The sequence below is a fragment of the Pectinophora gossypiella genome, chromosome 9 (genome assembly GCF_024362695.1).
Source record: "Pectinophora gossypiella chromosome 9, ilPecGoss1.1, whole genome shotgun sequence".
NCBI classification, from domain to species: Eukaryota; Metazoa; Arthropoda; class Insecta; order Lepidoptera; family Gelechiidae; genus Pectinophora; species Pectinophora gossypiella.
Genome location: NC_065412.1, coordinates 16,839,007 through 16,855,836, shown reverse-complemented (window position 1 = coordinate 16,855,836; position 16,830 = coordinate 16,839,007). Strand labels below are relative to the sequence as shown.

General features: G+C 39.8%; 1 protein-coding gene across 1 annotated transcript; it reads left to right on the top strand.

The window, feature by feature from the left end:
- The first annotated feature begins 8,238 nt into the window (after positions 1-8,238).
- On the top strand, positions 8,239-16,409 carry LOC126369697 (trypsin 3A1-like). The gene is made up of 7 exons (XM_050014264.1): positions 8,239-8,348; positions 9,713-9,801; positions 10,920-11,029; positions 11,623-11,782; positions 12,983-13,111; positions 13,749-13,895; positions 15,750-16,409. The coding sequence occupies exons 1-7, from the start codon at positions 8,309-8,311 to the stop codon at positions 15,975-15,977; spliced, it is 903 nt and encodes a 300-aa protein (XP_049870221.1). The 5' UTR covers positions 8,239-8,308; the 3' UTR covers positions 15,978-16,409.
- Positions 16,410-16,830: the final 421 nt, after the last annotated feature.

Sequence of the window (16,830 nt, the reverse complement as noted above, 5' to 3'; positions counted from 1 at the left end):
TTATCCGCTTATTTACTTTGCTAATTGGGATAAATATTAACAACATTATAAAACCGTAATTAGGTATTACCATAGAATAAGGAATAATTATTTTACGTAAACGGACTTTGGTTATTGGTTACAGCGTGTACTGAAATATCTATATATCTATACACATTTTGTCAATTGGATTATCACGATAGGTAAAGTTAATTGTCTTTGCAAAATGGGCTAGCCTGTCACTACGCGGTTCATCATGATCGCCATAAAGTGAAAACCTTGTGAGCGCCTTTTTGATCAATTATTTTATTTATAATTTTAAAATAATAATTATAATTTTCTTTAAGTGTAAATAATTGAACGAAATGAAGGTGTATATTATACACCTTCAAGACTATCGCCAAACTACCATCTCATTCGCATGTGATTTTTGTTAATAAACCCGCGCAATAGTCATGCTAGTTTCAAACCAGTTTATTTAAAGGGGTTGTATTATCTTCTCGCGTTTCTTAGGGGAATCGACACTACGAGGTTTTCCTATACTGGGTGTTAGTGACATCGTAACGAATACTGAGAGGGATGATTCAGACCATGATTCTGAGTTAATATCTAGTGGAATTTTCCGTCGCAAAATTCATGAAATTTTGAGTTTTGTTTTTAATTATTTTCAATTCCATAGTGTGCTTTTAGCTGCATAGAACCCAAATTTCAATAAAAAAAACAATAATGACAAATTATCGAAAATTTTCGATGTAATGGAGACAACAGCTGCTCGAACGGGTCAACGGCCACACGCACCGCGCCGCGCGCCCCGCTCCGCACGCCCCGCTCCGCGCGCCCCGCGCCGCACGCCGGCGGCGCGGCGGCGGCGCGGCGGCGGCGCGGCCTACAAAGTAGGCACTACGAACCGATCCTATTTCTTTCTCTGTCTATCGTAAATTATAAATTTATTTTATTCTTATTCTTAAATGGACGGATAATCAACAGGCATAAAATTTATGGAATACACGTCAATTTTAAGCAGAAATCTAAAACAACCGACAGAATTAAGTTACCAGCGAGATACCTTTTTGATTCGACCGGGTTATTCATTCATTTACTCATAGGAATCAGGGCCATTATCTACCTAAAACAGTTGAAACAGTAAATAATTGTATTCTTTGTTGTCATTAGAATAACTAACAACCAACTAACACAACCACCACAGATTAGGTAATTAGTTACCTACTATGTCAACCATCCACCAACTTAGTATGTAAGTACCTACGCAAAACCTCGCTACACAAAAATCGAGCGAGATCGCGTCTAGAATTGGGCGGACACTCCGCCAGAGTGTTGCCTATCGATATTCTATCGATACCTAGTTAAAAAAAAACCAATAGTAGGTACCTATCGATAGATCTTTTAGATCAATACCCATTATTGTTACAAAGCAAGACCTATCGGTACTATCGCTAGTATCGATCTAAATGTACTATCACTACTTTCGATAGTTTAGACAATTTTCAAGTTCAACAATTGATAATCTACCTATCGATAGTTCGGCAACTCCGCCGCGTAGGCAATGTCGGCATGTTCAAAGAAAAAAATTGTCCGAGAGGAGTGATCTTATTTTTCTTGTTACATGTTGGTACCGTACCGAGGTACTAAGTACTAAGTTATTCGTGGTTTTAAATCTCATTGTTAAATCATCAGTAAAGAACTAATTAAACCTATCCTGTTCTGTGTACAATATTCATGTAACGGCTACGTGCTTACATAAGTACCTAGTAGACGGGAGCAACGACTTAACGTACCTTCCGAAGCACGGATCATTTTACTTTCGGACAATCAGGTGATCAGCCTGTAACGTCCCAACCAAAGGCCTTATAAACAGATTTTTGTGATATGTCCCCACCGGAATACGAACCCGGACCCTCCGCATCCCATCGCTCAACCACTGGACCACATAGGCCAAGAAGGTTCTAAGACATAATTAAAGGATCCTGAGACGCAAGATCTCCGAGTTAGGGCTTGTTTGATCTGTCTTGATGGATACTCGAACGTGAATAGCCTCACGGATCAAGGGCAACGCGCGCCAATAAAGTAGGCATTACGAACAGATACTAGGTATTTCTTTGAATTGATAGGTATCAAGTGAAGTTTCCTGTCGCCAAATTCATAAAAAAAATTAGATTTTTTTCAGTCCCATATTGTGTTTTAAGCTGCATAGAACGCACATTTAAAATAAACAAATAAAAATTACTAATTATTAAATTTTATCAATGTCATCAATAATAATAATAATAACGTATCTACAACTTCAGCTATGCGCAGGTGAATAGCCGGCGCACGGGTCAAGGGCAACGCTCGCCAATAAAGTAGGCATACGAACAGATACTATTTCTTTCTCTGTCACTTGCACCATAAACATACTTCTCTCTCTCTCTCTAGTCGTCGGCTCGACTCGGCCGCGGCCGGTGCGTCGTCGGCGCCCTTAGTCGGCGCCTTTGATGCTTTGCGCTAACGCCGCCGCCGCGCGCTTCCGCTCAGTCGAATACTAAGCTTGACCCGAATCGCGTGATGTTTTTCGAGGATATTTTTTTCGTGTTTGTGAGTGTTTGTTTCATTCTGTAAATGAGTAGTGTCGACTATGATGATAGATCATAGACCATTTACTGCGCAAAAGTATGGAAGATTGTTGATGTTTATTAAAGAGCAAGGTGTTGTGTTTGTGAGTGCGTGTGATACCTACCTACCGCGGAGGAAACGCGTTGTTGCATACCTACGTGACGTGACATGTTCTAGGGTACCTACCTAGGTACTTTATCCGAAGGAATAACAATTAAGGTAAGGCAAGAGTAGGGTTTTTATTGTTAATAAGTTAGGAACGTTTTAATAACTGGTAGGTAGGTACCGTGCGTGAAAAATCGTGGCAGTAGGTGTTCTACTTCAACAAACAACATTTTTAAACGTTGAACCACTAAGCATCTAAATACAAGAGAATGAAAACTCCTACCTAGATATCAACATCGTATCACGCACGCGTAACGTAGCCGCGCGTAAGTTTAGCGTCTGTGTGGCGCGTTGTTCGACTTACATTGCGGGACAGTAAAAATTGAAAATCTTAATTAAACATTTGCGACAAGAAAAACACCCACCATCGTTTTTAGTACAATAAAATAGGCGTTCCATTTTTTTTTTCGTTACGATGTCACTAACACCCTGTATAATCATAATGGCAAGAAGGAATGTCTTACAACACAAGTAAAGGAAATTGCTTATTTGTTATTACATAACAAAAAAAAGTTATAGCAGTCAAACTTGTTTGCAGTTAGTAAATAAACTAGTCGCCACCTATGTCGATATATGGACACACTATTTTTACGACAAAGTCAAAGCCTCGGAACCTTAGGTGCCCGAGTGGGATTCGCACTTGACCGGATTTTTTGACATTAATTACTGCGGACAAATGGGGAGCGTTGAGGGCTCTCACCCGGCGATATCTACACTCATGACCACTCGTATAATATGATAATAAATAAGGAATGTTTGAATGGATGGATCGTATCCTTATAACGTCTGAAAGTTATTCGTAACGTAACGCAGCATTCTCTAACCCTCGAAATATTGAACAATCACGAATGCAACCTGATTTGGAGAGATGCCAAAATCGTATTAACGGTGTTTTCAATTTTGATACCGAATACTAAAAAATAACTACTCTTGCTCTTTTCTGGTAAATAAATCAATAACATAGGTCACCATCACTAATTTAAGAGCCACGCTCTTGTCGGTGTAACATTCCTCTCCGTGCTACTTTTTAGGGAAAAATAGCGCAGTGGTTTCCCTCTTGCCTTCTGCCCATATAACATAGGTATAAAAAAATCTGTCATCTCCGAATTTTATTTGGTGTTTCGTCCACTGTCTAGCGTGCTATCGCTAAATTGTCCCAAGTTGAGTGATTTTAATAAATTATCACGGAAGCCAGTGACGAGAGCCATTATTCTTCGAAGACATTAATCACTGCTTTATCGGGGTACAGCAGTACTCTCTAGACTCTGCGTTTGAATAATATTCCCTTGTATAATTTGTGCTGCAGTGAAGCGAGTGCAAAGTTCCATGCGCTATCGTAATGTATGCCCCGGAGTTGGCGATAGTCTGCTATTCTTATATATTTACGACGGAAGAACTGAAAGCAAAACTGAATTAGAAAGTTGGTAATGCGTTTTGTGAGTTCATCCTCGTATGAACGTAATGTGTTTGTGGTTTGTATTCGTTTATGCAATACAAACGTTGGTTTAAGAGATACAAGCTGAAACGTAAGCTTACGTTCCCAATTGGGCTAGTCAGAGGTACATTCATCGCAAGGTGAACAACAGGATCCACAAAATACCAGTGTCGTGGTTCACGTCGCGATTATACTGTTTGAGGCCCTTTTTCCGATGTTCACCATTTTAAGGTAATTTCGACAAACATCGTTTTTTGTTTTATTGTTATTTTGTGAATATTTTAAATGATGTTTTATCTTGTTATTGTAGGAAGTACAACTGAATAGAAATGTATCTATTTAAGCAACGCGTGTTCTAAAAAAGCCGGGTAAGTGCGAGTTCCGTACAAACTGCCGTAAATTAACTTGCCGTAAAGATAAATTTCATCTCTATGGAAAGCTTTGACAATGCTATTAAAAACTATTCTCTAATATCGACATAGGTCGCGATTAGTTTATCGACTGCAAATAATATGTTTGTATCCAACAACATTATAGTTTGGTTTTATTTTTTCTTTGTGTTGTAAGACAATCCTTGTTGCCTCATGATTCTAAGTTTGTGGGACAAGTACCCTTTAGGCTTTGATTCCTCTGCCAAAAGTTAGAAAACAAGCCTCAAAGGCCGTGTCTGTGGATTGCGTTGATTTAGAAACATAATTTTCAGATGTTAATTTCAACTTGATACCACCATGCGATCGTGAGGAAAAGGACCTTGGCAGACAGATGGACAGACGGACGGTCAGCAATCAAGATTAAGTGTTCCGTTTTTCATTTGGAAGTAAGTACGGAACCTTTGAAATGAATCGTATTGGACTAAATTATCAAAGCAACACAATGTTGATTGAGTAGTAATAGAACAATTCATTTGAATTTTGAATTCAAAACGGGTGTATTAAACCGTCGACTCAGTGAATCACAGCCAAGTGGGAGGGATCAGTGTGGGTCTATTCAAGGGAACTAATTGAACATGATCGGTGCTCGCTTGTTTGTAGAAAACTTCATTGTGAGGCGAGAGAATAGCGCTTGACGGCGTGAGAATAATGTGGCCGGCGTGATAATGTACCGCCGCCGCCGCACAACTTCTGAATAGACCGTTAGTTACTGTTATGAACGCACGGACCCCTGGGCATCGTATGTTAATGTTACTACCCATAGTTCCCATTATGTCTCTTAAAATTCCATTTTGGCTGCACAATGTCCACTAAATTTTTACAGCAGACCGAAATAAAAACTCGCTCCGGAATAAAAGAACGACACAAAACTTCTCTCGCGTACATTATGAAGAAAAAGATCTATTTGCTCGGGCCCAGCTCGTATCGCGGTATTTAGATCAGGCAAGATTCCATTTATTTTTATTAGGGCCCGGTATCAGCATACGAATGTGCGACCAACAGCACAATGAGATACAATATTGGCCGGAGCGGGGAGGGCTCGGGAACTATAAATTTACTTTTATTGAAAAAAAGTTTTCCGTGAAATTAGAAGGCGCTGCTAGCCGGCCACCTTCGGGGATCTATCTCCATTTCGTGCCCAAACTGAACGTGTCCGGTTTATATATTGAACGAGCGCCAGATATTTAAGTAGTGGATATTTATCTTCAGTAGTATGCAACGTTTTGTTGAAATAAAACTCTCAATGTGTGGCTGCTTTCTTTTTATCGTTTCATTTTATCAGTTTCCATTAGCCCGCTCGTTTTGTTTGGTTTGCTATTCAATGCCGGACGGAGTTTCAATAATTAAAATTTAATAGGATTGTTTAATGCGTTGTTCCCAATTCAGTTTGTTATTTCCACACAGAAAAGGTTAATTTCCCCAGATATTTTTATATCTTTTTTGGAGTAAGTATGGCTTGACAAACAGACTCTTTTCCTTATAATGTTTGGTTAGTATGTAAGTAAACACTACATACTAATAATATTATTTCTTTTTTGTTTTGGATTTTATAAATAAAGTATGTCACAGCAATTCGTCAACAGCCTCCGTGTTCTAGTGGTTAGAGCTTTGGGTTCGTGATCTGGAGGTTCAGATTCGATTCCCGAGGGGATACTGTCGATAATCACTTTGCGAGACCGTCCTTTTTTTGGGTTTAGACATTACAGACTGAATAAAACCTATGGTTGTCCAACAAAATAAGATGATTCTGTGCTTCGAAAGGCACCTAAGTCTTGGTCCTGGGCTACTAGCCTAAATGCCTCCACCAACCCGCACTGGAGCAGGGTGGTGGAGTATGTTCCATACCTATTTCGTTTGATTGAGGGGAAGCCTGTGCCTAGCAGTGGGACGTATACACGTGTAGGCTATTATATGTTATGTGTAATGTCACTGGAATTTATTGCGAAGTATTTATTGTAATCAATCAGTTGTCCTAAAAAGCTTGGCATGTACACTTATAATTAAAAACTTTGCGATCTGTGTAAGTAACCAACTGAATGACTATACTTAGTCACGACGCGGATTTAATACGAGTAGAAGTATATACATTCAGAGTGGTATAGTCATGAAAACGTGTTGGCTTATCAGTGTTATCTGTTATCGCAATAACGTATCGGATGTATCGATTTACTTATGATGTATGTTTAGTCATCTGGTATTTTTTATTCTTTACGTACAGTGTTTGTCTGTTGTTTTGACGTCATGCCGCTTGAGAATAGAATCTCCTTAATTAATATTGTTAAACAATTTAGCTGCGTTAAATTGATTTTAGTTGCGTGCCTTGAGTTTCAAACTAAAACAAATGTTTTAGTTTGCCAATTATAATATATATTGTTGAGTGTTGGTACACTTGACAGACGTCTATAAATTATTTGTAGATAAAGTCGGACAATGTAGCTTTGGGTTCCTCATAAATAAGTATACATAGAATCTGTTATGATTTAAAGATCTAAAAACTTTTTGGTCATATTATATATCATTTAAGTTCTTCTATGGTAGTGTGATAGACATACCTAGATAGAACGCTTCGTTATACACCATAAAGGAGAAAAACTACAGATGGACGGATGGTAGATAAGTCGTCTGAAAACGGAACGCAAACATAATAACTGTGACTTCGAAATCGTTGATTGTAAATAATGAGCCCACAATATTTTTAGACCCGCCGACGATATAAAGAAAACAGAAAGTATTTATTATTAGAGGACGCCATATAATCGTTTTGTTTTCCTTTTGAATGCGTATTCCTAAAAACGTAAAACAAGGGCTTTAGGAAATCACCAAGTCGCGTGATATTGATAATTTCGTATATCGTACTAGTATCAATCATGCTTAATTTGTTCATAATATTCCTAGGGGTCGCATATTTTACTGATGTTAAGTATTCAGGTTGGCGATTGAAAAGTTTTATGTTGCTCTGAAAATATCGATTGTTGGGTATCTCGTTTTCACAGGGTCCGCTCACCTAACCTGAAGATTTGACTCCCGTATTTTTACAGAACCGTCTGCCAATCTAACCTTCCAACCCCAAGGGAAAACCAGCGCAATAATGGTTAGGTCACAACATTTCTGAAACGCATGTCTCGGGTATAAGGGTTTCCTTATTTATGTATGGGATGTCAATTATTTATGATATTACTATTAATGTAATTCTATGTGATATTATATTTGATCATTTATTTATTTGCATCCCGCTTAATAAATTATAAAATGTTGCACTTTGGCAGTGTGTCATTTTTTTAGTAAGTGGGTAGGCGAGATCATTGGAATGTATTGGTAAGTAGTTTGGAAAGACATATGTAAATGCTTTCATCATCATCACCAATTTAAGAGCGACGCTCTTGTCGGTGCAGCATTTTCCATGCTATTTTTTTAGGGAAAAATGGGGCAGTGGTTTATGTAAATGCTTTACAGTCTTAAATATTTAGAGGCTATTAATTATATCCTGCCCTACATGATTCACAAATTTCGTAAAGATAACGTGTTAAGCAATGAAACATTTCAAAGAAAAGATAACACAGGTGAATCAGGAGTGTCATATCTGTATATCTATATCGGCTAAGTGTATTTATTTGCGATAAATTTTGGACATTGATTCAGTGCTATATTGATACGGAGGAAGGTAACTCGTGCCATACACAACATAAATATGGATAAATTCTGGTGTGTGCTGGCTTTAACCGCTCTCTGTGAGTATTTGTTAAAATTACTTAATACATAAATAATCATCATCATCATCAGCCCATAAACGTCCCCACTGCTGGGGCACGGGCCTTCCCTATGGATGGATAGGGAGATCGGGCCTTAAACCATCACGCGGGCCCAGTGCGGATTGATGGTTATTAACGTCTGCTAATGCAGCCGGGACCAACGGCTTAACGTCCGCAGCACGGAGGATCTCGAGATGAAAACTTTTTTTGAATGCATTCGGCAGGAAGTGGCAGAAACTTGAGTTTGGATAGGGAAATATGGTTGAAGCCAGGAGAGGTCTTTCCTCAGCAGTAGGACCAAAAACGAATAAATAGTCATTATAGTGCTGATAGGTACTTCAGTGATATACTTAATACATGGCTTGCCATACTAAGGCAGCAAATCCGAAGTATACCCCACAGAGAGGGTGTATGTGAATTTGTTTTCGAATATAATTAATTACAAAACGTACTTCTTCTCGAAGAAAAATTTCGGCCAACTATCATTTCTGCGAATAGTACCTATTTTCGAATACATGACTTCTACTTTATTGACCTTAAAATCGCCTCACGTTATTAATTTGACGGGTGACCTGTATTCTATTATTGCGTGGTTCATCATATGGTGATAGCATGAATGTATATTTTGAACTCTATCTCATCAATGTATATTTTTCAAAATAAATAAATAAATGAATATTGCCGCTAGGACTTCACGGCGGACGTAGTATACAAACCTGACAATCTGGTTACTCAAGTCACAGAGGCGGCAAAGCTCGCGATAGCAAACACTTTATGACGTTTTTCCTCTTTTAGCTATTATCGCCATTGGTCTACTAAGGGTCAGTTCTCTCAAAGATAATCTTTTCAGACGACGCCCTGAGCCAAAGTTCGCGTGCACCTAGTTATCTAGGTGGTTGTCTTAAAGTTTGTCCGGTTTTTTACAGAAGCGACTGCCTGTCTGACCTTCCAACCCGAGAAGGGAAAACCAGCCCAATAAAGGTTAGGTCACATACCTCCGAAAATGCATTTCACGGGAATGTGGGTTTATTCACGATGTTTCCCTTCACCGCTGAGCACGTGATAATGATTAATGATCGAAACATGGATTCGAAAACAAATTCGACAATCATTGGTTTAGGCCTGTGCTGGATTCGAATCTGCGACCTCAAAGTGTGAGGCAAGCGTTCTATGAACTGGGCTCTGACTCTCTGTGTCTTTTTGATATTAGGTATGGGGGTACTCTTCTTCTTTACGAGTCGATGGCGATCGAAGCTAAATTTTTGCTGACCAATAATTGGCCACGCTTACGGCATGGGGGTACTAAAGATTTGCCATTTGAATGTTTATTGTTTTATCTGTAGGCGTGAATGCAGTTCCACTGGAGAGCGATGGCGTATCAACCCGCATCATCAACGGGAATGAAGCCACCTACGACCAGTTCCCTTATGCGGTAATACATTCAAAACTCATAATATAATTATACGATGATTACGTAAGCTACTATGAATATGATTAGTATGTTTTTATGCTTCTTCTAATTGTAAAAAGATTTTACTTGCTTATTTAAAAAAAGTAATCAGTTTCTGATACAGTTGAAACACACCTAGTAACGTATTAAATTCTTAAATGGTTGAAACCCGCGAAGGTCTGAAAACGTGCCGATGCATATTGACAGCTAAGAATATAATATGTTTTACTAGCTTTTGCCCGCGACTTCGTCCACGTGGCGTGTTATAAAATAGAGATCTTTGTGTGTGTGGAAGTGCATGTCAAATTTCAAGCATCTAACTTATGCAGTTTAGATTTTTTTGGTACAACATTTTTTTCCCACTAACTCCCATTTTTCAAAATACAGCCATAACTTAATTTTATATTTACTAAGGTATGCATGCATGCTAGATTGAAAACATCTACTCGTATCTTACGCGGTTTAGATTTTTCATACAAAGGTTTTTTCCTGCTAACTCCCGTTCCCTTGGGAATTTTGCAATATCCTGTTGCAACTAAGCTTTAAGTTTACTAAGGTACCTGCATGCCAAATTTCAAGCGTCTAACTTGTGTGTGTGTTTGTGGTGTGGTTTAGATTTTTCATACAAAAGAATTTTCCCGCTAATTCCCGTTCCCGTGGGATTTTCGGGAATTCCTTTCGTAGTGCACCTCTACGGTACCTAAGCTACATCCCTTCCAAATTTCAAGTGCCTACGTTTAGCCGTTTAGGCTGTGCGTTGATATGTCAGTCAGTAAGTTTCTCCTTTTATTTATATATTTAGATTAATGAATAACGAACAAAGACAGCATACCAGATAGAACTAGAGTAAAAAAGATAGCTGATTAAGCAATAGAATGACGCAAACCGTTCTCTACCTGGCAATGACTGACACCACTGAGGAGTTAATCCCCCGTCAAGTTAATACTGATTTGATATCAAGTCAGTATAGCGCGGTCGTGTTGACTACTGACTGCTTTTGAACAGTCAGTTCATGGCGCTGCTACTAACTCCCCCTCTGTAAGTCAATGTCGTCGGTTACAGTTTATCTTTAGTGCATTGATATATTTGTATACCTCCAGGTGTCGCTGCAGACGACGACCGCTGGGGTGCACTCGTGTGGGGGCGTGCTGGTGACGTTGCAACACGTGCTCACAGCCGCCACCTGCGTCACCGAGACCCTCGCCAACGGGTAAGCTATCATATATCACGTAACACATAACAAGCTTCTATGCTGTTCTGGGAGCAAATAAAAAACATAGAACACGTTCAGCTGCTTGTCTTCCCGGGCATGTCGTAAAAACCGACAGAGGGATTGTGTCCTCTAACATGTTGGACTAATGTTATGGGCGATAGGCTGATCCCTTATCACCATAAAGTTCATCATATCCAGCTTACGACATCGTATCAACAGTGGCTGCAAGTTGTCTTTGATTACTTGTGGCTCTGCCCACCCCATTAGGGATTACGGGCGTGAGTTTATGTATGTATGTATGTATAACAAGCTTACCACTACATCCCAATTGGGGTAGTAAGAGGTACACTGGTACATCCATTGCAAGATGAACGAAGTACCCACAGCTTGTAGTTAGACCAATACAAACAACATAGACAACATATTATTATAATTCCCAATGCTGGGTACAGACCTTCACTCAACCAATGATTCAGCCTTCAACATCCATAAAGTGATGTCGCCAATGTCTCCATCGGGAATGGAACCTGAACCTCCATATACTCCAACATCTACACAGGCTGTTATTGAGATATTGGATACGATTGCAGGACCATAGTGGTGAAGAACACTAGCACATATCGCATCTTCGGCGGCGCGGCGTCGCTGAGCAACTCGACAGCAGAGCGCGTGCGCGACATTGCCAACTTCACTGTGCACCCGGGCTACACCAGCGCGCCTGCGTACCGTCACGACATCGCCGTCATCACTGTGAGTCTATATTATAAGCGACCAATCAGCTCGCCACAGAAAATTATTCAGGACCCAACTCCGACTCCACCGGCACGGTCGACGTGTTTTTCACTATGGATCCACTTGGGTTTGGTTGCGTCAAACATGATTCTCTCAGATGATATCCTGAACTGATTATCACGCCCACCCTGGCACCCACTTCAGGTCTGTTGCCTTCAATTTTGTACTTATTTAGAGCCCTCAACGCTACTAATTTGACCGTCGTCTTCGATCGTTCAAAACACATCTTCCGTAATGTAAGCAATAATTCTTGTATGTTCAATATTTTCTAAAGCAGCGTATCTGGCAACCTATTAAATACATTTTCACCTCACCGAGAGTGCATGTGGGGTTTTATAAATCCTCTTCCGCGGCCCAATGACCCTTTTCCTGGTGGTGGTCGCTTCCCGTCGAGTCAGCATCATTATCCCGCCATTTGAGAGCTTCCCCTTTTCAAAAACAAATCTCGTTTAAATTGCTGCTTTGAATGCTGTTTAAAAAAATATATTATCGACTAAACGATTCATCAATTCACGATTTGCGAACACGATAAGATACGTATTTTAGGATTTTCAAACTAGATAATGTTTATTGGGTCGCACGTATAGTAACGAGTTAACTTAAAAATGAGTCACTTGTCAGATAAACGAAATCAATTTTCAATTTGCGAATTACGAAGCAGGAGGATCAGTTCAGATAAGCTAATCTGATCACCAAAGTTTTCAGAGAATGCCCTTTTATAGGTTGTTGACCCTTCAAGCTTATACAATAAGATAAGCTGTAAGTTCCATGTTTTCTACTCCAGTAAAACATAAACTTGGCCCGATGGATAGCAGAGTAGTCGCTAAAACGTATTTTAAACGTCACTCACCCCTGTGAGTGAAGTTTATGTTTTACTGGAGTAGAAAACATGGAACTTATAGCTTATCTTATTGTATAAGCTTGAAGGACGGTGCATCGCATTGCATCCTTCAAGTTGTGTTCTGATTGCATGTGGTTCTACCCTATACAAGGATTATCTCTTCAGCCAAAACACCTTACGAAATGATGTAGATTAAAAATCTATGATAATTACGTTGAATAAATGATGTTGACTTTGATTAGGAGGGTGAGTCTGAGTGTGTGTACCTATGTAGGTAGGTATAAATGTACCTAATTAATAATTTTAATAATTCGCAGTTGACGGCTCCGTTCGCGGGTGGTACGGTGACCCCGCTGGCGCTACCCGCGGCCGACTTCAACCCCGCCGACTTCACGCCCTGCACCGTAGCGGGGTGGGGAGCTGTCGCCGGGAACACGCCTAATGTGGTAAGTATTTTCTATAAGATGTTAAGACCTAAACTCCTTTTATAATCGCCTTGAAATCTAGGTCACAGGGGGATATTACAATGATAGTCTGGTTTAGTATCGAGACCGCCTCTGACTTGTTATCAATTCAAATTCAAAAATATCTTTAGGTATTCAGTAGGTAACAGTAACAGTTACACTATGACAATTCACTTGATATTGACGATTATTTTTTACATAACGAACGTCTCATCCGCCTGAAACTACTGCAGATTCTCACAACCTGTATAGCCGGGGAAAGAAGCTGCAAGAAAAACCTCGGCACAGGGCTCTAGACATTCTAAAAAAAAAAAACATAAAATATTGTTATACAATTTAGTAATTTGGCTGCCTAATATCAGACAGTTAATCACATGCATTCATCTTCTAAATAATCACTAACCTTATTATAATCCTTTCTTACATACTTCTACATTTCTGTTTAATTACCGTCTTTAAACTGTTGAAATGTAAATTCTGAATGTCAATGGGAATCTTATTGTATAAACGTAAAGATTTAGTGATCTAATGCGATTGCATTAGCAAGTTTATTTTTATTCCGGATATTAACAAAGTGCCCAACATTATTTTTCCAAACAATCCTATATGTTGTGCTCAGATGAGCCCCGTCCTGCGGTACGCCAACAAGTACGTGTACAACCAGAACCTGTGTATGCTGGTGTTCAACACCAACCCCACGAGTGCCAACGTGTTCCCCACCAACGTGTGCGCCGCCTCCGACGACATGCTCACTGCCAGCTGCAATGTAAGTACTACATCATCATCATCATCATCACCAGCCCATTAACGTCCCCACTGCAGGGGCACGGGCCTTCCCTGTGGATGGATGGATAGGGAGATCGGGCCTTAAACCACCACGCGGGCCTAGTGCGGATTGGTAGTTATTAACGACTGCTAATTCAGCCGGGACCAACGGCTTAACGTGCCTTCCAAAGCACAGAGGACCCATCCGATGACCGGCCTTCGCGAAAGTTGTTTAACTTCAGCAATCGCAGACTGAGCGCGTTTACCGCTGCGCCACTGAGCTCCTCAAGTACTACATACCATACCACAAATAACATAGAAAATAAATAGTGACTAAGATATCTCTATAGGGTGAGGGAACCTCTGTATAATCAGAATAAAGTTGGTTAGATTCCCATCTTAATTATCAGTAAAATACGGTATCGAAGTCCCCAAATTTGTTCAAAACAGAAAAGAAATACTGATTTGATGAAAATGATAACCCTAACCTGCACAATTTCATATTTAGTACATGTTGTGCCAGTAGATTATATTAAGCAAGGATGTTATGGATATGAAGTTTCGGATACGGATTGGATACGGATCTAAGAATGATTATTATACCAGACACGGTTACGAATACGGAAGTGATTTTACTTATAACGACAAAAGTTATAACGGCAAGTTATATAATTATGTTATGACGACAAAAGAAGAATATAGCAATCAATGCGCGCGGCTTGTGTGTCGGCACTAGCAGCGGCCAGCCGATCAAAACAACTTGTAATAACGGGTCTCAATTAGGCTCCGCCCCTATCCGATATCCGACACTTTTATTTCGGATTCGGTTACGATTACGTATGATTTTTTATATCGGATATCTGATAGTTTCAGTTACGGTTACTCCTTAACATCCCTGAATTATTAAGTAACAATAATCCGCCATCCTCGCAGTATCGATGTCCATAAATTCTCACGTAGTTTTTTTATTTTATTCTTTTTCGCACTATCGTGGGCATTGCAGGTGCGATAGCTGGAAACATTAAATTATCTACTCAAATGTCTGCATTAGGTACATTATATAGATAAGATATTGTTATTAATGTCACGTCCAGTTCGGCCTGACAACGCGAATGTCCCTGGTATTAATCATATCGGTGATTAGACTGCGATAACACCGGAAAAATTCAAAACGCTCTTTGAGTTATGTTTTTAGACCTTATCATAACCGTTACTAACAAAACAAAACCGAGGGTTCTTCTTCTCTCGTGTGGGTTGTGAGGTGGATTACTAACATCATCAACCCTGGTGTCAGGGTTACTATTGAGCTGCCAAAGGCCCCTGATATGACTCATGTAAAGACTACTTACATCAGTAAGTAGTAACCGGGACCAACGGCTTAACGTCCTTCCGAAGTACGGATCCCGAAGAACCAAAGGAGGAATCCTTCTTCTTCTTTGCGAGTTGATGGCGATCGACATTAAATTTTTGCTGACCAGTAATTGGCCACGCTTACGGCATTGTCAATGGCTTCGTGAAGTTCTTTAATAATGCAGGTGTTAGGGCATTTAGGACAGCATAAAAGGTGAGCCATAATTTATGGTGATAATCCACACTCGCACTCATCGCAACCATCAACCAGGTATCCCCACCTGCAGAGATTATCCTTGCAGCGGCCAACCTGTGTCCGGACCCTGTTTAAGGACTTCCATGTCGACCACGCTAGGTTGCTTCCAGGCGGGAGGCTTTCCGATAGGGCGATAAAAGGAGTGGGAGAACACTTCACCGCCATAGATTTAAGTGGGCTTGGCTAGGTTCGGAATCTAATGGAGCCACCTCTTTAAGGAGGAATCCTGATGATATGTTTCTTCTCCAGGGTGACAACGGCAACGCGCTCGTGTGCGACGACACCCTCACCGGAGTGTCGTTCTACGGCAGCAGCTGCACCCCGTCCGCCCTCCCCGAGCTGTACACCCGCGTCAGCAACTACACCACCTGGATCCGCAGCGTCACCAGCGCCGGCGGGCCCGGGTTCACTCCCGGACTGTTTATGCTCTCTTTACTCACTGTATCTCAGGTTGTCTTCGCCAAAGTCGTTAGTTAATTGTATGTTCACATTTCCTAACGGAGAATAATTGTTATAGTAGTTAAGAGTGAGTCTAGTACGAGTGTGCGAGTCTTAATCAGTAAGTAAAGTTAAAAAGAACATTGTTTGCATGTTCACTTACACCGAGACGAGTTCATACAAATGTCAATACCAGTAAGTACAACTATTAACACAAGTTATTATGTTTTAAAGACTATTATACTAGATTATAGTGATAAGTAGATAGAACACATTGTAAATTATCTAAATGATTGTATTGATTAAATCGAATGGATGTGTGAGTAGCCTTGGAAATTAAGATCGTAAATGTACAAAGCGTTGCTCATCAATTTTATATAAAACGATTAAATTTAATGGCAAAAGCTTAGTATTTTTGTAATAAGTATTTATTTATTTATTTAATACACTGTCATTTGTTAGAAAATAATAGTGAGTGTTTCATTTCGAGAGACAGAGAGAGAGGGATTTATTCATCAACTTGTGACACATTTTATACAAAGCTGTCACAAATAACTATACATAGGTACCCTAGAACTTTACCACTGCCGATATAAGGAGCAAACCAGCATATAATGTTCGGAACTATTATTTCGGTCAGTAACAAACATTGTTTTATGATACATATATAATAAATTTACACACCGTAAGATAAACGACTTATAAATATAATTGTAAGAACTTTATCGCCTTGTAATTATGACACTTTACAACTACACAATGTCAAGTTTTACGACATGATGATAACAACTATTTATGTATTTAGTGATTTTTGTGATTTTCCCACTGGGAATCGAACCTGGGAGCTCAGGATTGTGACCCCGACGCTCAATCAATGGACCACGGAGGTAAG